The sequence below is a fragment of the Malaya genurostris genome, chromosome 2, assembly GCF_030247185.1.
Source record: "Malaya genurostris strain Urasoe2022 chromosome 2, Malgen_1.1, whole genome shotgun sequence".
Taxonomy (NCBI): Eukaryota; Metazoa; Arthropoda; class Insecta; order Diptera; family Culicidae; genus Malaya; species Malaya genurostris.
Window position 1 is genome coordinate 224166750 of NC_080571.1, and position 25703 is coordinate 224192452.

The 25703-nt window shown below is 40.6% G+C and overlaps 1 protein-coding gene across 1 annotated transcript in view; it reads right to left on the reverse strand.

The window, feature by feature from the left end:
• The window catches only part of LOC131427758 (CD166 antigen-like), a 1130565-nt gene that overhangs the window by 470118 nt on the left and 634744 nt on the right, over positions 1 to 25703 (reverse strand). The window contains exon 3 of the mRNA XM_058591222.1: positions 23394 to 23523. Coding sequence (XP_058447205.1) covers positions 23394 to 23523 — 130 coding nt within the window. The remainder of the gene's footprint in view (positions 1 to 23393; positions 23524 to 25703) is intronic.

Genomic DNA, 25703 nt, shown 5'->3' on the forward strand with positions numbered 1-25703 from the left:
TATTATTATTATTATTATTATTATTATTATCATTATTATTATTATTATTATCATTATTATTACTACTCTCATTATTATTATTAAAATGACTCTTGCATACCGAAGATCGTCGATACATTTCAGACCAGGCCATTGAAATTGTCTCGTACTGAAATTTCGAGAAGAATCAGATATATTCCAGCTTCATAGCTTCAATAAAAATAAACTACAAATTTGTCGTGCCTAGCCTCTTATATTAGCAAATTAAAAAGGAATTGTTTCAAGTTTGGAATATATAGTTGTAGAATAGTAGCTGTTTAATGTAACTAATCTGTACTTTAATGTAGGTGCATCGCTTCTAACTCTATTAGTGAAAAAGGGGAAAGCTTGCACAATTCATACAATCAATCAACTAACTGATATTTGGAAAAGTGATGGGAGCGTGCCAGTATTTTCGCATTCACGACATCCAGTTATGTCTCTGGCATTACTCACCCGCCTTTTCCTTTTGCCTTCTACCACTGATTCCGGCAGAACAACTTCAATTTTTTTCAACCAGACCCAATCACGCGATTATCATTTTCTTCACAGTTAATGTCGCCAATTTTGTGTCGTTTAATTATTAATTTTGCTCATTACATGTATTTTAAATCTTTTACCTCTCTTAGTCATTACTAGCCGAACGTAATGAATCAATGAATTATAATAGCCTTTTTTTGAAGCAGTCGAGTCGTTAGGCATGTTCGACATGGTTTTCACCAGTAATCACGAGAATACATACTTAGCAAAGCATCAGCAACAATTCCATGCAACATGAATGTGCCATTTCATGTTATGATTCAACCTACTGTAAATATCTGTCCTTGTCGAAGTTGGTCATCACATCACATTAAATAAATTTTGAAGTCCTCTTAAAAACATGTTTTGATAATGAAATTGCATAAAAGGTAACCGCACCTATATTCATCTTAGCTTCTCTCTTAATATAAACTCTTTTATAATAAAAAAAAACATATTTCCTTCGTCGCTCGAATCTACTCTGCAAAAAGCTCTGACACTATGATACCTTAAAAAAGCAACCTTAAATTATACACATTACAGTCCAATCTGTGCGCAGGAATCAGTTACAGCAACTGCAAAAAAATAATAACCGCGGGCGGAACCTTTTGTTTCACTAATCACACGCATTACACTCATACCATGTCACTATCACGCATCCAGCAAGTCACGTGCATGCGATTTTCCCTTTGTTTTTGTTTTTAATATTATTTGCTTTGTAGCGACAAATGAAATCACAATTCAACAATGAAAAAAAATGTCCTCCATCATTTTCACTCCATGCAGGGACCAGACAGCTCCACAATTTGCCACGGGCTGGGAAGCCGTCCGTTTTCCGCGTTTTACATTGTATTGGTGTTTGTGTTTTGCTTTTAATTTCTCTGAGTTGGGCTGGGACGAAAATGAAAAAAAACGCAACGAACCGAACACAAATGAAATTAATTAAATGCAATTAAGATAACGCACCTTACAGAACCGCCGGTTCCGGAACGGTACGAAGCGGGTGTGGTTTGAAATGGAGGAAATTATTAATTCCGTAATCGTCGTGCTGTCCGCCGGGACTTAAGGTATGGCGATGACACTGTGATTAAACACCGTTCCTTTCGGTTGTGGTATTGGCAAATAATCTGTTTCGAAACAGCCAAAGTACAAAGTACAAAGTGTTGTTCACCCGAAACAGTCAATTCATATCTGACCGATGCATGCAAGTGATACCAAAAAGAAGTCCTTTTCCGGGTACAATTCTGTAAACTGTTTGTTTTACAATATTGGTTGAAAGGAAGAATATTATATTTTGCATCGGAAACAACTTTTGTTTATACTTGAACTAAAGATGGTCGGAAAAGCATTCTTTCAAACCCAAACCCGACCTGTACCCGATTGAAAATAAAAAAACTTTTACCCGAACCCGACCCGAACCTGAGATTAATTTTTCTTTCAAATCCCAAACCCGACCCGTATCTGATCAAAAAATAAAAATCTTTACCCAACCCGAACCCGAAAAAAGTCCCGAAACCCGACAAAATTTTTTAACCCGTTCCCATCGAACATATCTTTTCCTGTACCCGACCAATACCCGTCAGGTTCGAGTTCGCGTTTCGGGTACAAATATCCGAAACTCGACCATCTCTAACTCAAGCGCCAACAGCGTGACTTCACCTAACGGAGAGAGCTCTTTTAGATTCAGAAGACGCGTAGTTCTTCCAATCAATATTTTGCGTAAGGTAGTACGAAATAATTACAATCTCGGTCGGATGTTGGATCGGAAGATGTTCGCTGCTGTAAGGATCAGCGACCATGATGGTGTTACCAGAATCTGTATCATACTGATAGACTGTTCTACTGAATTGTTCACTAAGATCTAGTGTCGGTGTGTGGGAAAGAGTTCCGTACTACCACGAAGTTGTCGACGCCATATTCAGGCTCTTGCATGTAGATGAAGATGAAGGCATCGAAATGGAATTGGCTTTTACTGTGTCTTATCTGGTTATCTGGACTTATTTGGTTATCTTCAAAAGTACTTTTGCTACTCCTGAAACTTCACTCCACACTTCACATTTCAATTATTCTTCACTTTTGCGTCATATTTTCGACCAAGTTTTCAGCGCAGTTTATTGGAAGAGAACGTCGTGTATTCCAAATTTCTTTACGTAACTGCTTAAAATTTTGAAATAAATTTTCTGCATTTTCTCCGAGTGATTGGAAGGGCTAATAGTGATGCAATTTTCTCCTTTCAAACGTGACAGAGGTTGCTTTTCAGCGTTTGGTTATTATTCTCTTGAAGGATCCTTTTCTTGATACTATGTTCAAACATAAAGCTTGCTTCATTTAGAATTAGAACAAACTTTTGCTCATATTGTGGCGCTCCTGGTGGACGGATTTGGAAGTTCTTGGCGCCCACGTGTCGGGAATTTTGTCAGCTTCACGTATGATTTTTGACATTCCGCAAATCGACTGTACTTTGTAAACAATCAACATGGAAGCCGAAAGAAGGGAAAAAAATTGTGCACAGTTATTTGGAAAATTCGTTGTGGTCTGCATCTAGGCTAGCTAAACAGCTGAAAATGTCCAGAAATGCCGTATGGCGCGTTTTCAAACGGTATAAGGAAACATTGACGACGATTCGGAAGCCTCAAGCCAATTGTCAGAGTGGAACTGTCGACCGGAAACTGCGTGCTAACATTTTGAAGACCATTAAGAGAAATCCTAATGTGTCGGACCGTGATTTGTCCAGAAAATTCGCTGCTGCCCATAGTACAGTGAGGAGAACTCGACTCCGGGAAGGAATCAAGTCGTATCGAGCTAGCAAACAGCCAAATCGGACCATAAAACAGAATAGTGTGGTCAGAATTCGTGCTCGGAAACTATATGACCAGGTGCTGACCAAGTTCGACGAGTGTCTTCGGATGGACGATGAAACCTATGACAAGGCTGACTTCGGACAAATCCAAGGGCAACGGCTGGGGGGGATGTTCCAGCCAAACTTAAGTTTGTTTTTGCCGACAAATTTGCAAGAAAATTTATGATTTGGCAGGGCATTTGAAGTTGTGGCAAAAAAACGAAAGTTGTCGTTACAAATAAGACAATGATATCGGAACTATACCAAAAAGAATGTCTCCAAAAATGAACCACCCAACTGCCCCCAGTTACGCCCTATTGAGACATACTGGACAATCATGAAGAGGAGAATCAAGGCAAAGGGAAAGGTTGTCAAAGACTCAAGGCAAAGGGAAAGGTTGTCAATCAGATGACGACCTGTTGGAATAAAATAGCTAAAACGATAGACGAATAAGGTGTGCGCCGCATAATGAGCCGTGTTAAAGGAAAAATTCGAGAATTCCTTCGAAACCGTGACGAATAATTTTATCCGTATTTTTTCTTAAAAGTATGAAGAAAACACTACATTTGTTAAAAAAAAGATCTTGAATTCAATAATAAATAACTGAAATACAGGACAATTCTATCTGAAGCAAGCTTTATCAAAAAATTATCAAGTTTGATTTTCAGGTATAGCTTACAAAAGAATCTTTTTACAAAAAAAATTATAATGAAGCTAAGATGGTGTACTAAAAAGACAGAGTGTGGAATTTTTAAATATCTTTCATTTACAGTTTAAAAATAAAATGTCAAATGAAAAATGACCCAAGGCTGCAGACTTTCTACTACTTCGTAAATAAAAAACTACGCAGATGGGGGTTTGGGTGTACCTGTCAAATTGAACGCGATTCGATGCGTGCCTGCAAGTTCCTCGTGTTTACTCTGGTATGAGTTATTCAATTGTGGCTGTACAAAATCCGCATTAGCCCAAACCAAAACATTCTATAGAATAGCACCAGACAAAGCTTTCTGGAGAATTCCGTCGTGCCAACATGCGCTCATTGAAATAGTAGCTGAATGGAATGCGTACATGGCGATTGCAAATGTAGCAGAACGGTATCCCAGCAGGGTCATGATTCAGTTCTCAGAAGATGATGGCATGTGTTTAAACATAAAAATTTAACAGCTGAAGCATATTTATAGAACACTGGACTTAGCTAAAAAGCGAGCAAAAAGGAGTTATTTTGAGAGGCTATTGAACAACACACCACACTCAAGAATGTGGAAGAACATAAACCTATTACTAGGTAAAAAGTAAACCAAATCAACTCCATCTTTGATTGTCAACGGAAATTGTATAACTGACAAGAAACTAATCTGTGAAGCATTCAACAAGCCCTTTGTTACAGTTGGATCCAAGCTGGCAGGGAATATAACCTCAAATGGGTCTTGTCCACTGCAACATATCGATTCAATTGCAAATTCAATTTTCCTCCAACCATCGTCGGTGAATGAAGTTATACTTCTCATCAATGAACTGAAAACGAACAAAAATCCTGGCCCCGATCTTATTCTAGCAAAAATAATAGAAAACAATGCCGAATGCTTTTCTCGGATCTTATCTGACTCATTCAACTTGATGATACAAGAAGGATTCTACCCAGACTGCCTTAAAGTTGCTAAAGTTGTTCCAATTTTGAAATCAGGTGACTCTGCAATACCCGATAATTACCAACCTGTAGCGACACTTTCAGATTTTAACCAAATCTTTGAAAAATTGCTGATAAGTCGTATAGGTTGTTTCCTAGAAAATCACAGAATACTCTATAGCATGCAATATGGTTTCCGAAGCGGAAGTAGCACAACCGTTGCTATAACTGAGTTCATAGATAATATTCTAGAAATAACGGACTCCAAAAGATATATCGGTGCTTTATTTTTAGACTTAAAAAAGGCCTTCGACACTCTGAATCATGAGATACTGCTCCGTAAACTGAACAAGTATGGAATTAGAGGGATTGCTAATAACATAATCCGAAGCTATTTAGAAAACAGAATCCAATATGTTTCAATCGATGGAGAAACAAGTTCTTCAAAACTAGTAAGCATTGGCGTGTTGGGCAAGATGCGCAAGCGCGTGATTGGGTGGCAGCCAATCAGTGACAGAATGTGCGTATTGAAGATCAAGGGCCGTTTCTTCAATTACAGCATCATCAACGTGCACTGCCCACATGAGACGAAACCCGATGACGAGAGTGAAGCTTTCTACGCGCAGCTGGAACAAACCTACGACAGCTGTCCACGGCGGGATGTAAAACTAGTCATTGGCGACATGAATGCTCAGGTAGGCCGGGAGGCAATGTACAGGCCCGTGATCGGGCTGGAGAGCCTGCACGCGATAACAAACGACAACGGTCAACGATGCGTAAGCTTTGAGGCCTCCCGAGGAATGGTAGTTCGAAGCACCTTCTTTCCCCGCAAAGATATCCACAAAGCCACCTGGAGATCAACTGATCAACATACGGAAAATCAAATCGACCACGTTCTCACCGACGGGTGATTCTTCTCCGACGTCATCAATGTCCGCAATTACCGCAGCGCCAATGTTGATTCTGACCACTACCTTGTCGCGGTTTGTATGCGCTCAAAACTATCGACGGTGCACAACACTCGTCGCACAGGAACGCCGGAATCTCGAGCAGCTACGTAGCGTTCGTACTGCAGAGGAATACGCGCAACAACTGGAGCTAGTGCTACCAACGGAAGAGCGCTTGGCGCGGCGACTCTTGAAGACGGCTGGAGGAACATAAGGTCCGCCGTGATTAGCACTGCTGCAACCGTTCTAGGTACGAGGTTATCGAATCGAGGAAATGACTGGTTTGACGGCGAATGTCAGCAGTTGGTCGAAGAGAAGAATGCAGCAAGGGCGAGGATGCTGCAACACCGCACGAGGGCGAACGAGGAACGATACAGACAGGCACGGAACAGACAGAACACTGTTTTCCGGAGGAAAAAGCGCCACCAGGAAGACCAAGATCGCGAAGCGATGGAACAGCTGTACCGCGCAAATGACACACGGAAGTTCTATGAAAAGGTGAACCGCTCACGTAGAGGCCACACGCCACAGGCCGAAATGTGCAGAGATACCAGTGGTAACCTTCTCACGAACGAACGTGAGGTGATCGACAGGTGGAAGCAGTACTATGACGAGCATCTGAATGGCGAATCACAAGATACAGAGAACGGTACAGGAATCAATCTGGGTGCACGCTCAGCCGACGATAGATTCCCAGCCCCTGATCTATCGGAGATAAGTGAGAAGATCGGCAAGCTGAGGAACAAAAGAGCCGCGGGCAATGACCAGTTGCCAGGCGAGCTGCTCAAACATGGAGCAGATGCACTGGCTAGAGCGCTGCACTGGATGATTTCTAGGATTTGGGAGGAGGAGATTCTACCGCAGGAATGGACGGATGGAGTGGTATGTCCCGTCTACAATAAGGGCGATAAGCTAGACTGTTGCAATTACCGCGCAATCACATTACTAAACGCCGCCTACAAGGTACTCTCCCAAATCCTTTGCCGTCGTCTATCGCCAATAGCTAAGGAATTCGTAGGGCCGTACCAAGCGGGATTTACAGGAGCCCGCGCCACTAAGACAAGTACTCCAGAATTGTCGTGAATACAACGTACCCACGCATCACCTATTCATTGACTTCAAAGCGGCATACGACACAATCGATCGAGAACAGCTATGGCAGATAATGCACGAATACGGTTCCCCGGACAAACTGACGCGATTGGTCAAAGCAACGATGGATAGAGTGATGTGCTACGTCCGAGTATCTGGGACGCTCTCAAGTCCCTTCGAATCTCGGAGAGGGCTACGTCAAGGTGATGGACTTTCTTGTATCTTGTTCAATATTGCCCTGGAAGGTGTGATTCGAAGAGCGAGGATCGACACGAGTGGCACGATCTTCCGAAAGTCCGTACAACTTTTTGGCTTCGCTGACGATATTGATATTGTGACACGTAACCTTGAGAAAATGACGGAAACCTACATCGGACTGAAAGCTGAAGCTAGGCGTATCGGACTGGCCATAAATGCGTCGAAAACAAAATACATGAGAGGAAGAGGATCTAGAGAAGAAAAGCTACGTTCCCCACCACGAATATTGATAGACGGTGACGATATCGAGGTGGTTGATGAGTTTGTGTATTTGGGCTCACTGGTGATCGCCGACAATGACACCAGCAGAGAAATTCATAGACGGATTTAGGCAGGGAATCGTGCGTACTTTGGACTCAGAAAAAACCTCCGATCGAGAAAAGTACGCCACCGCACGAAATTGACCATCTACAAAACGCTCATTAGACCGGTTGTTCTCTATGGCCACGAGACCTGGACTATGTTGGCAAAGGACCAATGCGCCCTCAGTGTTTTCGAAAAAAAGGTACTGAGGACCATCTATGGCGGAGTGCAGATGGAAGACGGAACGTGGAGACGGCGTATGAATCACGAATTGCAACTGCTGCTAGGAGAATCACCTATCGTACGGACAGCTAAAATCGGACGTCTACGATGGGCTGGGCATGTCATAAGAATGTCGGACGACAGACCAGTGAAAATGGTTCTTGAATCTAATCCGACTGGTACAAGAAGAAGAGGAGCGCAGCGAGCAAGGTGGATCGATCAAGTGGAGGGTAATCTCAGAAGCATCCGTGCCTTGAGTGGCTGGCGACGAGCAGCCATGGACCGAGTTATGTGGAGACGTATGCTTGATACAGCAAAGGACACCCAAGGCCTATAGCTGTTAAGTAAGTAAGTAAGCATTGGCGTACCACAGGGAAATAATATCGGGCCCTTACTGTTCTTGCTATATGTTAACGATATATGCAAGATTAATCTCTCTGGTATTCCAAGGTTATTTTGCGGATGATACGGCCTTGTTTTATCCGAATGCCAATACAAGTTCTATTATAACAAACATGAATAACGACTTGCTGATTTTAAAAGAATACTTCTCTAAAAATCTGCTCTCTTTGAATCTACAAAAAACTAAATATGTCATTCTCCGATCACCTAGGAAAGTTCTTCCCACACTCCCCAACTTAATTATTGAAGGAAATGTTATAGAAAGAGTGGAAGTTTTTAAATATTTCTATTTTCTATCTTCCTCATAAAATCTTACCCATTCTAGGTATCTGCGATGAACAAACATTAATCTTAATCCACAACATAATACATAATCCGGAGACTTTTCACAATATAACAATAAATACAACACCTCGAATTCATAACACAAGGCAAGTTAATCATCTTTCGAAATCCCGTCCCGTGTCCCAGAAACGAATTACATTCATTGGTCCAGCAATATATAACAAACTGCCCAGAGAAATACAGAATATTACACATCGTCACTCATTCAAATCCAGCATCAAAAACTACTTAAGAACTCGTATACGCCAATTACTAATCTAAGTTACTAATTATGTATTTGTGTCTTTTATTCGTAGGTGTTATATGTAAACCGTCTACAAACAGCTAAAAGTAATTATTAATTCAACGCGTTAAAATCACCTAAATTGTAACTATTCTTGTTAATATATGTGCTTCTTTAAAAGGACAAATAATCCACTAGAGGCACACTTTTTGTTTTTGTCAAGAAATTTAATATTTTCAGCCATTTTAGATATAGTATAGTAGTAATTCAATATTTGTTTTATAATTGTTGTTGCCAATGGCTGAAAATGGTGCCCATTACAAGGGGGCTCAAATACGAGCCTTCTGGTGTAGGGGAGAGTGGAGGGTTAAAAAAAACATTATCATTCATATTCGAATGTACGGTTTGTAAAATCAGATGGCTTCGCCAATAGCGTAAAATTCGATCTGGAGAGTACGTCAAGATTAATTGTACGGAGGTTCACTTTGATTTTAATCAAATGTTAAATATAGATTGGGCAGGGTTTTGTCATGATTCGATTTGCACAATTCCAGCAAATCAAACACATTAATCGAATTTAAACACCTAGATGAGAAACTAAACGAAAGCGAGTGACATTTGGTTTTAGCTGTATGTCTGAAATTGTACACGTTTTTGTTTAATATGCACATTTTTATATCGATATTCCAGTTAAAACACGTACCAAACCAAACTGGCACTAACTGATGGCAAATATGATACCAATCATATTGTGTTAGTACTAAAGCATCAGCAGAACCGTAATCGTATCACATTATTCAACCCCAGCATGAAAAAAATGTTTTTTTGAAAAATATACACCACATCATGACATCCCCTTTCAGAAGGCAGTTGCATGCTTCCTGCCATTGTACCGAAAGCCGTAGCCTCTTTCAGTTCAAACGAAAAGCCTTCGGGGACACGGAATTGATTGCCATCAATAACTGCTCATATGTTTATCGATGTCGATACAGCAAAGTCTCTGCCGGGGCTGGAATCGGTCAATGATGAATGTGGATCTTTGGCACTTGAGGATTTATGAATTGGCGGTCGAAATCGTATCCGGGCGGGAACCCTTCGGGAACGGTTGCATGGCCCGGGGCAGCACGAGTTGGGTTCACTCAATTGGACGCTAAAAATTATGACAGAAGAACACATGTGAAACGGGGATGAAGAAGAGAACCTTAAACCTTTCTGCCGGTTTTTTATTCGTTCGGACATTTTTCTGCTACTGATGCTTTTTGTATATGTTACGTAGGCCGGAAGGTTCCCTTCTGCCAGGATTACTCGCAAGATTTCAAGGGGCCAGAGCAGATCTGTAGTTCGATAAAAACGAATAGTTGATAGGAAATGTTTCGATATTGATGTCCGGATTGAGTGACTAGGGGTGGAGTTTTGTTGTACATCGGTGTTGAAATTGATGGCACAGACTGCCGGAACGGGAAGGATTGCTCGTAAAACAGGAATGTTCAGAATTTGCTTAGCTGGCTCCCATTATACCGACCATGCTCTTTGTGAATCACAAAAAAAAACCGGAATGAATCTCATGTTGTTGAAGTTTAGGATATGTTAAAGTTATTGTTTTGCATTCAATGATATGCTATCGCATTGAACATCCTGTTAGAGCTAATAGTTCAAATTGGCTTCTAACAAATACAATGCAACAATTTCAATTGATTCCGGCAGAACTCTTTCAATCCATCCGTCCATGACCAGAGGTACACCTTTAGTTATGATGAAAAATATGCGGAATATTCATTAAACCACTTTTTGCAGGTTACTGCAGCGGATGAATTGAAGCGTAAAACATCCGATGGTTGGAAAGTGGTTCAGCTTCAATTTCTCGCCATGTCTTCACCTACCCCGTCCGTGTCGGTAGCTACAGTTTCGCCTCTCCGACAAGCCAATCTTTGCCAGCACCGAATAGCCTTCCAATGTGTATCGTATCGTACAGTACGGCAAAGTTGTCTTGTTCGGCTACTAGTTTTTATGGTTCGGCTTTACTTTCGCACCCAGGGAAAAATTGCAGCAGGATCGCTGCAGAATCATGAAAATAAAATTGAAAAATTTAAGAAGCCACAATGAATTTATGAATACTGAAAAGCAGCTTAAAAGCAATGAATACGACTGTACCGACAGACCGGGATCCGGTGGACCGACCAAACTGTGAACATTTTCGATAGTGAAAATGTTAAAGTACAGCACACTGGGAGGATTGGGAAGGAATTCCTGAACGAAATAGTTGGGTTGGATATCAACAAGAAAAGAAACAGCAATTGCGGGATATTTGCATTGAATCGGAACATAAATTTAAAGGTATTCCGTTTCGATTCACCTCCCGAGCAGACCGCCGAGAACCTTGCAGTTTGCGTTGCTGACGGGGAGCCCGGCCAGAACCCCGTACGTAACAAGAATCGAAGTGCGGTAAAAGCTATGAAGGAATGTTTCCTTAGTCAAGTGTCATAAAAAGTGAAACATTTTGCGCTTTGAAGAAAACGAGTTGGTTCAATTTCTGCTATATTCGATTGGTGAAACTACCCTCGTTTATGAAATGTAGCGAAATGCCAATCTGCAGGGTTGAAAATGGTTGGCAGTTGGCATGCTTACTTCTATACTTTTCGGATTGACGCATTTGCGGTCACAAGAAATTTATCCATCCATCAAATTATGTTCTGATCACTCTGTTGGCTAAGGTATTTCATAAAAGGAACAAATGACCACCCACAACCCTGTCCTCGACGGTTCCGACGACGACTGAAATGGAGGAATGTGATAGTCAAAGGTCGAACCACCCACAAATGAATGGAATGGCACGGAATGTCACTGCTGCCTACTGCACGTCAACAGTTTCATAGAAGGAATTCGGAGAACTCATGCAGCGCACATGGTTCTTACATTGGTAACAAGATTTTCCCATCAGCTTCCCACATTCGACTGCAACTGGAAACCATTGTTGGGTTTGATAGATTCCGGAAATGTGTCAAGTTCACCACTAAATGAAAGTTTTGCGTTTCTGGTCACGCTAAATGGATGCGAACTTTCTTGGTAGCAATTTCAGTTTGCATCATGTACTTTAGAATTACAGGGTGCTGGGGCAGAGCTGTCATTTTTAAATCGGTGTCTTAACTTGAAAAATCTATGATGCATATTCTCGTTTTGAATTTGTGAAATTTTTATCATTCGATTTTTTAACAATATCAAACTTACCATAGTACTCAAGAAGGAGTAAGGATTTGAAGATAAAGTTTGGAAAATTCGACGTAACAAGGTTCATTTAAGTAAGAAGAAGATTTCTCGCATCTAAACTTTTACCGTCTACCAGAGGAGTCGAACTTAGCGATGCGAAACATCCGAGTCTCTGATATGTTAAAATTTTTTTTTGTCCACCACACTCCCCCACACCAAAAAATTTACTAAATAGTTACTGACTGACCAGAAGTCATACATTAAAAGTATAAAAAAAATTTTGATGACTAAATTGTTAATGGAAATTTTTTCCTAGGATTGTCACGCTACGAACATTCATCAAACACGATTAAATAATATCACCAGACTAGCGAGAAGTGACGAACTACAAGTCGCGGTGGTCAGCTTTTGTAAATTTGTTCTAATCAATTAAAGTAGTCATCTCAGTTATTTTCGCTTCAATTTTTATTCCATCTGTCGAAACCATAGTCTGAGAGAGATCAACAATCGCTATTCGATGCACTGACTCAAAAGAAGATTCGCGGTGCATTCGCTTTATTTTTGCGTAACAAAAGCTTTTAACATATTCACAATTTTTTTATGAGTTTATCGCAGCCAAGTAATCAGAAAAACGAGAAACTGTTGAAATAAGGCAGCCAAGTAATCAGTAAAATAATGGAAAGATACATTAACAGCATAACGTTTGACAATTCTACTGTCCGAAAACATAAAATAAAAAAAAACGGGCGAGACGAAGTTCGACGGGTCAGCTAGTTTCATATATAACAATTGAAGAATACTCACTCAATCTTCTTTTTTAAACGAATGCGATTTGCCAGGGCTTTCCGTTTAATTCCTTCCATCAAGTTGTGCACAGTCTCCTTTTCTATTAAGCGGAGCACTACCGTTTTAGGTGGGTTAATTTCCTAGCAGGCTGTTTGCGAAATACTACTTCAATGCACTATGGTCCGAAACATGAAATTAGCGTGACAAAATATTTTTTATATTAAATATTAGTTTTTTGTAGTTAGTGTCTTCACTAAAGTTGTTTGTAATCAAATGGTGCTCCTTTTGATGAAAAAAGTTACTAGGGTGGTCCTCATTTAGATTAAAATCTGAAATCTAGCTTTCTTAATTGAACTCAAAAAACGTGTTTAATCCACCTAGCAGTGAGATGATGTCTTTCTTTTATCAATCCGCATGAGTTTTTTGCATGAATATTCTTCGGTGTTTTAGTTCTCATGCCATTGTTTTAATGACCGTCGTTTTAAGCGGCAATTTGTGATTTCAATCACTCAATACCCTGTAATGTCGAAACTGCAAATCGGATCGAATTTGAATCTAAATGTGTGACAAATCGATTGAACATTCCATGAGAAGTCTAAGAAAGTTTCATTTTAGAGTTTACGGTTATTTACGGTACTTCCAGAGCCGGTATTCTGGAACCAGCATAGCCCAAAACGATTCGTATGGCCAAAAAATAAATATGACAAAATTGCAATAGTTTTCAGTCCAACTTTGAAGCTTTTTAGAATTGTCATCTTCTATATCGGCTTGAATTTTAAAAACTCATCACCCTGTAATTCCAGAATCGGAAATTAGAATCGGATAAAGGTCATTAATTTTGCATTATTTGAGAAAACGATTTTCAATTATTTGAGAAAACGATTTGATACTGGAAACGGAATTCAAAATCAGTGTAACCGAAGTCAGTTAAATTCACCTGAGGAGTTGTATAGTTTACATTTGATTCAATTCAATTTGATTCAAAATGTTCGAAAATCAGTGCAGACTGACTAAAAAGCAAGATGTTTTATAGAATTTTGAGACCATTCATTTGAATCTTGGTTCAAGATTTCATTTAAATCTAAGATCGGTTCAGCCATCTATGAGAAAAATGAGTTACACTATTTTAATTTCGTTTCACATATCATCCTGTAGCTCAGGAACCAGGAGTCGGATCCAGACGTAATTCAGGAACTTTGTTTGGAAGCAGTTCTCGTATGAATGATTGAAAAATCTTTATTATCAATTTAGTAAAGTGATACATTTTGGCCATTTCAGAAAAGGTGTTCGGTTACCGGCACCCCAAGAAATTTCGCTCAAAATGGGAAAATATAAGTAAAGACCTAGTGGTGTAATGATGCCTTTCTCATATTATTCATAATATCATAAATATTACTGTGGAATTCGCTACAATACCTGTTCATTGAATAGAAATAGGAAAGTTTGTTCGGACCTAATCTAACAAACTCTACAAATTCTGTTTATCCTGTAGTTCCGGAACCGGAAGTAGTATCCACAACCAATTTAGGAATTCCGTATGGAACTGTAAGACTTTTCCTTTGAATCTATAAGTTTGTGAAAATCGATGTGGCCATCTTGTAGGAAAGCGAGTGAGACCATTTTGCAGTTTTTAATCACCATTTCTAATTCTTTCGAAACCGGATTCACATGACCGAAATAGCCAAAGTTGGTTTGTTTGCCAGCAACAAATATGACCTACAAATTGGAACAGTTTTGAACCTAGTTAAATCTAGACTTACTATCTCATGCTCATCTTTATTTCGATTAAACCAATTAGACAAAATCTAACAAACGAAGCGAACCTGCGTTTCTGTTATTTCTGCACATGTAAGTCAAGCTAAACAGCATGAATCAGCAGCAGAAAACATGTAGTAGGATTATTACTTTTATTATTATTATTTTTTTTTTGTAAAAAATGTGTTTTATTGTCAGATGTTAAATAAGGTCGTTTTAATAATTACAATTCAAGGTGAAACATTATTTCGGCTACATCTAATCTATAGTTATTTTCATTAACGAAGCAGATGTACTTTATGAACATACTCAAAATTTCCACTCTTTTTCTTCTCCCTGAACCTCTGAGAGCAGGTCTTATAAGTTCTTCAAAAGATAGACGCCTCAATCCGTTTGTGATATCTTTTATGTAATTTTATGTAATTTTTGCGATATCTGTTAATCTCAGCTGTAGGGCCGTCCAAGTCGGCGTGACATGAGCACTGGTACTAAACTTGTGGCAGAGAGTCTCCTCCGTTTGATTTCCACAGTGTGTGCAGAATTCGTCTGGAGTACTTTGCATAGCAAACAACAATTTGCGGTGCTCGATCTTCTCGTTCACTAACAGGTACAGCTCCGATCGTTGCGACGATGAGAGCTGCTTCAAAGCTATGCTACGCCATGTGCGTTTCCAGTCGATTGTCGGATTATTCCGTACCACCCTTGGCAGGTCGGTTTGTTGTACAAAATAGCGTTGGATTTGATCGGCAGAGGGGTTTTGTTGAAGTTGATGGGGAATATGGGATAAATTTGAGAGGATTTGTTTGAGGTCGGGAAGATCTGCTGGAATTACTGGTCGGGGATTTGCGTGGTGAATTAAGGATCTATAGTAGGGAAGGGAATCGATTTCACGGAGATGCCGGTTGATTGCGAGCGATTTGCACTTCAGCGCTGGTAGTTGCAGCTTCAGTCCGCCTTCCTCTCTGCAGCGGGTTAATTGCATCATTGGGACGCGGGCGATCATTCCTCTCCAAAGAAAAGTGCCCATCGTTGACGTGATTTTAGCCGTGTGTACTGCAAATGGTGGGAGAAACGATTACATATACCATATCCTTGAAGTGCCAAACGTATTCAGCAGAATAACCCTTTGGTGAAGTGTTAGCTGCCGTGGAGAGTGCTGCCACATAAGCTGAGCGAATTTATTTGGAATCGCATCCCAATTCATTGTCGTCATCAGCCGTATCGAGTTCGCGAATACAACACCCAGGATTTTAACCGTATCTGTTGTTTGTATCCACGAGGTACTGATTTCATGTCCCTCCCAGTCTCCAGATTGCCAGTTCAGCAGCGGATTGAGCTCTCGGTGGATGACGTCAAACACGCGCAGGTAGAATTCTTTCGGGAGATTTCTTGGGTGCTAAGATTTCTGCTGTGGTGATCTCGTCCATGCATGCCTCGTTCAGAGGATCATTCGGTGGGATGACTCTCTGAGATAAAGTCATTTTCGTTTCCATAGGTTGCTTCTTCGGAGTAGAGACAAGAGAAATAATTAGTTATCTGCATCTCGATGTCTTGTGGATCCTCGATAATTCCTTCCCGCTCTGTCTGTAGCTTAGTTATGACGATTTTTTTCCTTCGTCTCTCTCCTAAATGGAATATCGATATTGGTTCCCCTGCTACGTGCGTTTCATTTATCCTCATAAACGCGTGAGAGAAGTTTCGTTGAAGAGCCAACATTTCGCATTTCAAACGGTTTATAGTGGGTAACATTTCGGGATGTTGATAGTACCCGTCGTACGCTAGCCGTAGCTCAGCATATAATCGCTGATGTTTACTGTGGAACTCTTGAAAAACTTCACGAGATATCCATTTGAAGAATGATTTTATCTTGGGCTTAGCGTATGACAACCACCATTCTATTCATGAACGAAAATTTCTGCGCTGTCGAGTCCAGTACTGCCACTTGTACTGAAACTCTGCAACATTTTCATCGGTCAATAGATGGGGCCGCAGTGACCAAAATCCACGACCGTGCTCGCGTCCTAGTGAAGGAAAGCAAAGTCGAAGTGTGATCGCTTTATGGTCAGTAAATGAGCACACGTGCGTTTGTGCTGTTCGCAAGTTGTTGCGAAGTTCTTTACTGACATATATTCGATCGAGGCGAGACCGGGCATTTCTGTTCACGTATGTGAAACCTGCATCGCGCGGGCATAACTTTTCCCAGACGTCTTGTAGGTGTAGCTGCTGCACAGCTGTTTTCAGTGCGGGACTGGGATTTGGACTGCTCGAGTCGCACGTTCGAAGTACGCAATTAAAGTCGCCCGCTAGAAGAACATGCTGTGTACGGTGCCGGAGGTAATAAGCCAACGTTCCGTTGAAAAATTCCTCTCGCGCGGCACGTTGCGCAGAACCGGAAGGAGCGTAGACATTGCAGATTGTCGTGTCTTGGACTCTCAATGCGATGAGTCGCCCGTCTAGACTTCGCTCGACGTGAGAAACCTGGATGTGTTCTCTCAGAGCGATAGCGGTGCCTCTTCTCGTGTGATCAACATTGCAGAAAACGACGAAACCCGGCAAGGAGAGTTGCTCGTTCTCTACTTCTTGCAAGCACACGATGTCGATCCAGTGGTTGCTGATGAAAGTACGAAGCGCATTTATTTTCGTGGGGTTCGTGATCGTGCCGGTGTTAATTGAAGCGACGTTGTATGATGTGAGAGCCATTTGTTTTGTTACTTTTGCTCCATCTCAACATCGTCCTCGTTTTCCCGACGTGGCTTTTTGTCAGCCGGTCGGCCTCTCAGTTTTCTGCAGCTTGTGGATGCAGACGAATCGTCGGTTTCGTTACCATTGCCGATTTGGTTTCGTGTCTTACTGCTGGGTTTCCTGAACAGTTCGACTGCATTCGCGCTGATGTTAAGCAGATCGTCGTGCTTGTTGTGTCGTCGCTCTTTGCGGAGGTATGCATGAGGAACCAATCGATGCGGGTTGGCTCCAGCTATTCGCTGTCATATCAGCTGGTTTATCCAGTTCAGGAAACGTTTCGGCCGTTAGTGGGGGTGGTGCTGAGTCTTTCGCTACGGTCAGTAGCTTATTGACTGATTTTGTAGCAGCTGGCTTTTTCGGCTGCGGTCGTGGTGCATTTTGGCTTGCCACGTTTGCGTAGCTCTTTTGAACTAGCAGTTTCTTATTTTGGACACAGGATATTCCTGTGTGTGACTGCTCCTTGCAGTGTCGGCAGGATTGCAGCTGTCCCTTATATACAACGAACGCTTGCTCTCCGTCGATCGTAACCCACGAATCAATGTTTCGTTTAACGATCATTCGTGCAGACCAGACTCCGAGTGGAACTCTCCCGAAGTCGAAGCCTTCACCCCATGTCAGTTTACGAATAGATAGCACTTCACCGAACACGCTCAAAAATTTCACGATTTTCTCTTCGCTCACGTCTTCGGGGAGGTCGTGCACCTTCACTTCGACACTTCCATCCTCCAATGTTATTCGGAGTTTGTACTTTTTCCCCTCTAGCTCCACTTCATGTTTTCCGTCGTGATCGTCGACAACTCTTGGTGCTATCTCTAGGTCACTGACCTTTATGAAAGCACACGCTCCACCTCGGTGGCACTGCAGTCTCTTCACATCTTCTTTCTTCAAGCCCAGCACTGTACGGCAAAAAGCATGCACTTTTTCGAACGACGGCTTTACGGGAAAGGCCGAATAGTCGATCTTAAAAGTGTTTTCTCGCCTCATTTCGAGATTTGCACACGCGGCGCGGCACAATTAAAATCGAGTAGGGAGAAATACTTGAGAATAGCTTCAACGGTTTGACTCTCGAATAGCGCAAATGGATAAGACGTCCGTTCGGTATCAAGAACAACCGATGTATGTTTATTGACATCATTACACCACCGACACGGTATTATTGCACTATTGGCTGTGAAAATTGCATATATTTTCAAATAAATTTGAATTCAACGACATTCGTTTGTTCTTTCTATCGCACTTATCGTAGAATAGCTCAAATTTTTATCAACCGCAGCACCGTCTTTTATCAATATCACACACCATTAGCAGACATCCGTAATCGTTTCGATTCCTTCATAGCGTGTACGAAATAGAACAAAGCACGCATCGTTTGTTTTGTGTTTTCTTTTTCTCTCGGTGTTGTACATATTGTCAATCTATATGGCGATTTGAAAACTTTGACACTCATCGCCCTGTAACTGCGGAACCGGAAGTCGGATCCGGATGAAATTTCACAGTATTTTTAAAGATAATATAAGCTTCAATTCAATTCATGATTTGTGAAAATCGGTTCAAGCATCGCAGGAAAAACGAAGTGAGTTCTATTTTTGGAACTTTTCATTACCACTTTCGGTGCTTTCGAAACATGAAAAGGGGAGAGCAGTAGTACCGAATTAAGGACTATTCACACATTTCAGTCCCGTGACGGTTCAGTGAAAGTGCCTTCAGTCCGCCGCCAGTGTTTTTTTTTGTCGGAACCCTTCCGTTCCGTTCCCGTGCCGCTTCCGTTCCGGCACAGCAAATGCAGGGACATACCGACTTCAGTGGAAATAAAAAAATATCGGCGACGACGAATTTGAGTTTGCCGGACGGAAGCTACACTGACGGCGAGCTGCACTGAAACGGCACGGTGCCGGATAGGTGTGAATGCGCGCATAGAAAACAAATGAAATAATATTAGTATCCGTGCACTGTGTCGTGCCGGCACTGAACCGGACCGGATATGTGTGAATAGTCCTTTAAGTTTTTATGCCCACAAACTAACAAGCTCTGCAAACTAGAATAATTTATCATACATTTTTATGGGATTTGTACCTGTTTTTGACCATCGTTTGTGAAAAACTACTAATGAAATTGGTAATTTTACACTTATCACGTTTTAGTTCCGGAATCGGAAGTCGGATCCGGATGAAATGTTCTAAAAAATTTTAGGAAACTATAAGACCTTTCATTTGAATCTTAGTTTGTAAAAATCGGTTGAGCTGTTTCGGAGAAAAATGAGTGCACACTTCTTTTCTAATTTTAACATATTACCATGTAACTCCGGAACCGGAAGTCGGATCCAAATAAAATTCAATAGCAGGCTATGGGACTGTTAGTCCTTTTATTTGAATCTAATTTTGTGAAAATCGGTTAAGCCATCTCTGAAAAAAGTGAGTGCATATTTTTTACATTTTTTTGGTACATATCATCCTATATCTCCGAAACCGGAAGTCGAAGTTGAAACTCAATAGCAGGCTATGGGACCATGATATCTTTTATTTGAATCTTAGTTTGTGAAAATCGGTTAAGTCGTCCCGAGAAAAGTGAGTGCATATTTTTATTACATACATAGACATACATACACACACACACACACACACACACACACACACACACACACACACACACACACACACACACACACACACACACACACACACACACACACACAGACATTTGCTCAGTTCGTCGAGCTGAGTCGAATGGTATATGAAATTCGGCCCTTCGCGCCTCGGTTAAAAAGTCGGTTTTCACAGTGACTGCATAGCCTTTCTATATGAGAAAGGCAAAAACGGAATTTATTCTTTGGCGTTTTGAATTAAAGTCTTCATTGCCTGATGGTGACTTCGCCTTGGCTCTTTTGGCTAATGATTTGGATGGTGGCACCTTTGGTGTTAATTTGGCCGGTCTTCCACCGGCTTCGCGGGATTGAATACGTTACTGCAGTCGAATTTATTGGCTTTTCATTGGAAGCAGGGAACCAAGGTTTTTACTTATATGACGAAAGTATTGCAACCGTCAAGTTGTCCATGTGTTGCATATCATCAGAGATTCTAGGTAATACAAGAAGTTTAGTTAACAAAAACGAAAAGATCGCACCAATTTTTAAAAGTTTGTAATTTCTGATGAATGAATGTTGAAAAAAATGCTCGCGATTTGTCGAAAAAAATGAGGTTCCGGTAACCGAAATCGGTAAACATTTTGAAAATGACGAAAAATAAAATTACAAGCGTCTGTTTGCTTTGGTATTTGACACAAATAGAACGTGCTGATATTACACACACATGACATTTGTCAGAATGACGCTATCTACACTAACATTCAAACATTTTGAATCAAATGTGAACTGGTTCGTGCTCGCATCTCACACGACGCAGTCGAAAATCATTTACGGTCGAAACAACAGAAACTAAGACAATACAGTACAGTGAACAATAGAGTGTACGGAATGGTCAAATACGATATAACAAAGCCGGAGTCTTGGCCTACAAGACCAAATTCAATTTGTATAGATTTCAAGCGTTGCAAAGTTAGACCAGCAGCAAATGAAATTGTAATCTTACTTAAAGAACGAATGCATCTAGACGCTAATAAAGTAACTGAGATTCAATTCAATAAGGCGTCTAACTGTGTGTATATTATGTTTAAACGTGAAAGCGATGCAATTGCATTCGCTTCGGTTAACAATGAGGTGCACAGTGTTGAGTGTGATAACATTGAATACAAAATCTCTGTGCACATGGTGGACTATGCCATAGAAGTACGCGTGCATGACCTCCCCCCGGTGGTCCCGATCAGTACGTTCGAGAGAATATGTCGCGGTACGGTGAAATCCTTTCCATCGAAAAGGAAGTATGGCGGAATTTTTTCCCCGGTATCCGGAATGGCGTGCGAGTGGTACGTATGCATCTACGTAAGGCAATTCCATCTTACATCATCACATCCATGTAAAACGCTGATTACCTATGAAAATCAGCTGGTAACATGTCAGTTTTGTGAACAACCTGCACACTACGGTAAACCTTGCACCGAAACTGCGAAAAGGACATCTTCAACGAAAGACAAGGTCAACCGTTCTACAATGGAAACTAGTGAGCGCAGTACTCCTGTTTCACCATCAAACCAACCAGCAACTGCAACCAATGTACAACAAGGCGCATCTACAACAACTAGCAACAAGCTCAAGACTGCGAACATCAAGAAAAACGAAAAGAAGACGGAAATAAACAACAAAACCACCGATGCGGCAATGGATGACGAGACGAGTCACGAACAAAGTGCCCCTCAACCCTCGTAGGAGGGAAATGGAAGCTCCTCTCCTCCTAGAAAAAGAGTGACAACGAGATCCACTTCAAAAAACACATTATTTAAAAAATCGGCTAATTCGGCCACGTAAAGCTTGTACGCAAATAGGCCTGAATAAAAATACCTTTTAAATAATAATTAAAAAAAATGTGAACTATACAGCTACTCAGGTGAATTTGTCTGACTTCGGCTACACCGATTTTCGGATTCCGGTTTCAGTATCGTTTATCAAAGCTTAATCGTTTTCACAAAAATCAGCCAAATCGACAAAGACTAAATTAATTAATTTTATCCAATTCTGCCTTCCGATTCTGGAATTATAGGATGGTGAATTTTCAAAATTCAAACCGATATAGAAGATGACAATTCCGAAAAGCTTTAAAGTTGGACTCAAAACTATTGCAATTTATTCGTCATATGGTCATACGAATCGGTTTGGGTTATGTTGGTTTCTGAATACCGGCTTTAGAAGTACCCTAAATAACCGCAAACTCTAAAGTGGAACTTACTTCAACATATCATGGAATGTTCAAACGATTATCACACGTTTAGATTCCAATTCGATCCGATTTGCAGTTTAGACATTACAGAGCAATAAGTGATTAAAATCTCATATTGCCACTTAAAACGACGGTCATTAAAATGTCGTGAGAACTAAAACACCGAAGAATGTTCAAGCAAAAAAAGGTATCATCTCACTGCTAGGTGGATTAGGCACGTTTTTCAAAAGACTTTGATTGGTGCTTTTTCTAATAACTCGTAATTTATTTGATTCTTAATGAGCTCACCTTCCCAATGGTGATAAACCTTTCTGAATCGATCAAAGACATAACATAGTCATTAGTCAGTCAAATTTAGCGTTCCTGCTGTTCACGGTACCCTTGGTAATCTGTGTAACATTTTAGCAACTTGGTATTCGGCGTGTTAAATAATTACTTTTTGTTTTGCCAAATCACGGAATTTATCCTCATATGAACCAACATTCAAAAAAGCATTCTGTCCTGCGAATGATATTTTCCAACCCTTCGTTTCATATTTCTATCCCCATGGAAATTTTCATCACGAAAAAAAAGCTGGACTGGTTCTCGATGCAGGTTTAGACCCTCAGTGTATCCTAAAAGGACAAATCTGTTAATACCGCACTAATTGGTACGACAGTGTTCGAATGGAAAACAAACAATTGCCAGTCAGTCAGTGCCTGTATTTCGTCATGGCTACTGCAGTTGGTATTTTCTCCGAAAGCTTCCGTTCGCAGTTTTTGCCTGCCTTCCAGGTAAGTGCCGATTATCATATCTCACCGACGGAATCTCGGCAAACAGGTCCATTGTAGTGCGCAAACGATGGCCAATATTGAGCTGTTGTGCCGTGAAAACAGTTGTTCGAAACGGAATGGAATCTGCAATCCAAGGCCTCGTTTCGGAGAAGAACCAATCTGGTGCTGCTTCGGCGTTACTCAGAAAGGATTTCACACAAATATTTGACTGTGCATCGGACGATTATTGACTGCATAACATTTTACAGTAAATCAACAGATCAGACATGTTCTAGCTTGTTGAACATTGTTTGGTAATTAGTATCAGATGTTGTGATGCAAGCTAAAAAGTTCATTACAAAATTTGAATCGGTTCTCCGTCACTCCACTGCTTTGCCACTATTTCCAGTCGAACCAAATACTCCTCGCGGGCCCATCTCATATCAATATCATCATACAATCATCATCATCATCATCGTTGATAGGAACATATTTTTTACACGATGGATTCCAATGCGGACAAAGTAGCTTACCTGTACAACGGGATACCGGCATCGTCCTTGAACCAGAGCACCATGTAGACCTTATCTCTGGATGGGGCCGATAACGGACACGGAAGGGAAATTTTTCTTCCTTCCACCGCCTGGATTTCGGACGATTTCACTGGAAAAAAATGAGCAGAGAAATGGAAAAATGATAAAGATGGCTGCTTTCGTACAATAGTGTGTAGACTTCTACTTCAGATGAAGCAGAAATAAGAAGGGGGATGGCTAGGGGGAGGGTTCTAATACTTGCTGGAATTTTAAATTAACATAACTTCGAGTGAATGGGACTTTACCGCTACGAGAGACTCTTCGCAAACAAGCGGATACTTAGGTACGCATTCCGGTCCGGCCCGGCGAAAATCGGAGACCGGTCAAAGCAACGTGAATAGGCTGGATACCATGGTAATGGAAATGGATATGCTGCTTTGACTGGGTTGAAAAAGGGAAGAAGTGTCCTTTCCATTTCAGCTGAGTGAAATATTTATACGCTCGGTAGCAAACCGACGAGTGATTACAATTCAATTTGGGTTTTCGAAAAAATGGTTATTACGAGTGATGTGCCGAAGCTGGCAGTTGTTTGCCGGTTGAGTTACGAAAAGAAGGCTGTTTGTTTTGCCAGGTAGTTTAGGATTGGACAAGCGGCTAAGCGGGACAATGGTATAATGGTTCAATCTGCTGATTTTTATCCTCACGGAACGACCGAAATTAGCTCTGCGCCTAATTCGTATTACTGTTTTTGAATTAGTTGATTCTAACAACAAAATTTCCAAAATAACTATAAAATTAGTTAAAATGTAGAATTTACTGTGCTGAAAAAAACTCTTATTTTTAGAGAATGTGTTTAGTTGGCGAATATTCTGGACACAAACCAGCAATATTTCAATCCAACACGAAATTCTCATTGACAACTAATTTCGTTATTAAAATCAGAAACTTTGATTCTATTTATCTATCACCGTCATTACTGAAGGACAGCAGTGTCAAAGCAAAACAATCCATTAAAAAGCTAAAAGGGACAGTCTTGTTGAAACTGCTCGCAAATTGTTTAGATGTTTTTCGCATGTGTTACGATGTATCCATATATAAATTTCTAAACCGATATGTAAAAATGACGTAAACTGTTAGTGGAAAGTGTATTTATTCAGAATTTGTGCGCACTTGAAGCGATTGTGCGTAATAATGTTTTTACGCGGAACAGTGATGTGAATTTCGAATGTTTCACTCTAATTGTGATGAAGGTTTTTTGTATCTTCAAACCTTCCGAGCTGCGCCGTCCGGTGTACTATTTGTATTCGGTTTTTGTTTTCCGAGTGCTCAAAGTTTTCAGTGAGAATGAAGAAACAGTGATTTAGAAGAAAAAAAATTCAAAAAGATGTTTACGTTTCGTTTATGTCTTTTTCTCCAACACAACATCGTATTTATACCTGCCAATATAGAAAAGACAACCGCGTCTGAGTTTTTTTCGGCAGTAGTGTGCCATCTAGTGGCTAGTAGTCATTAAGGTGTTACCGTTTCGGTGACAGGGCGCCATATAGCTGCAGATTGCAGAAGCCAATTCAACCATTCATATTGGTTGAAAACAACATTATATTTCTTTAATTCAACTAAAAAATTAGTTGACTGGATATGAAGTGTGCCTTAGCTAAGAAATGACAGTACGTTTAATTTGTGAATTCAACTAAAAAAAATAGTCATTTCAACAAATATTTTATTATTATTAAGGGAATGAGAATAGAAAATCTAAATCAGCAAAAGTAAGATTTTTTTAGTTGTCTCAAAAAATAACTAACTAAAATCAGCAAATCAACTAAATTTTTCGCGAAAATGCTGATTTCGGTCGTTCCGTGCTGGGTTGACAAATGAAATGTGTTCCAGACTTCGCTCTCATTTGATAAAAGGTCAGCAGCAGATTTGGAAATTTTGGCTCCATTCGATTGTGGTTTTTCAATTTTACAAACAGCATTCACATTTACCACTTGTTGCACCGAAGTGCCATATCATTGCTGAAGTACTAAACGAAAGAAACGTAGTGACGCCGTCAACGGATGGTAGTCATTTAGGGGTACCGGTTTGTGCTTTGTGCATATAACAACTATTTTCTTATTTCTACGTTTTGTCATCATTGCATTACCAGCTTATATTGAACTTTACGTTGGCTTTGCGGTTTATTTTAAGCAGTTAGGCGGTGTTAGCAGTTCAACATAAACTGCTAATGCACTGATGAGTCGAAGACAAATAATACCTGTCGACGGTCAGAAAGTCGTAACTAAGTTTCTTCCTTCAAAGGATGTGTTTGAT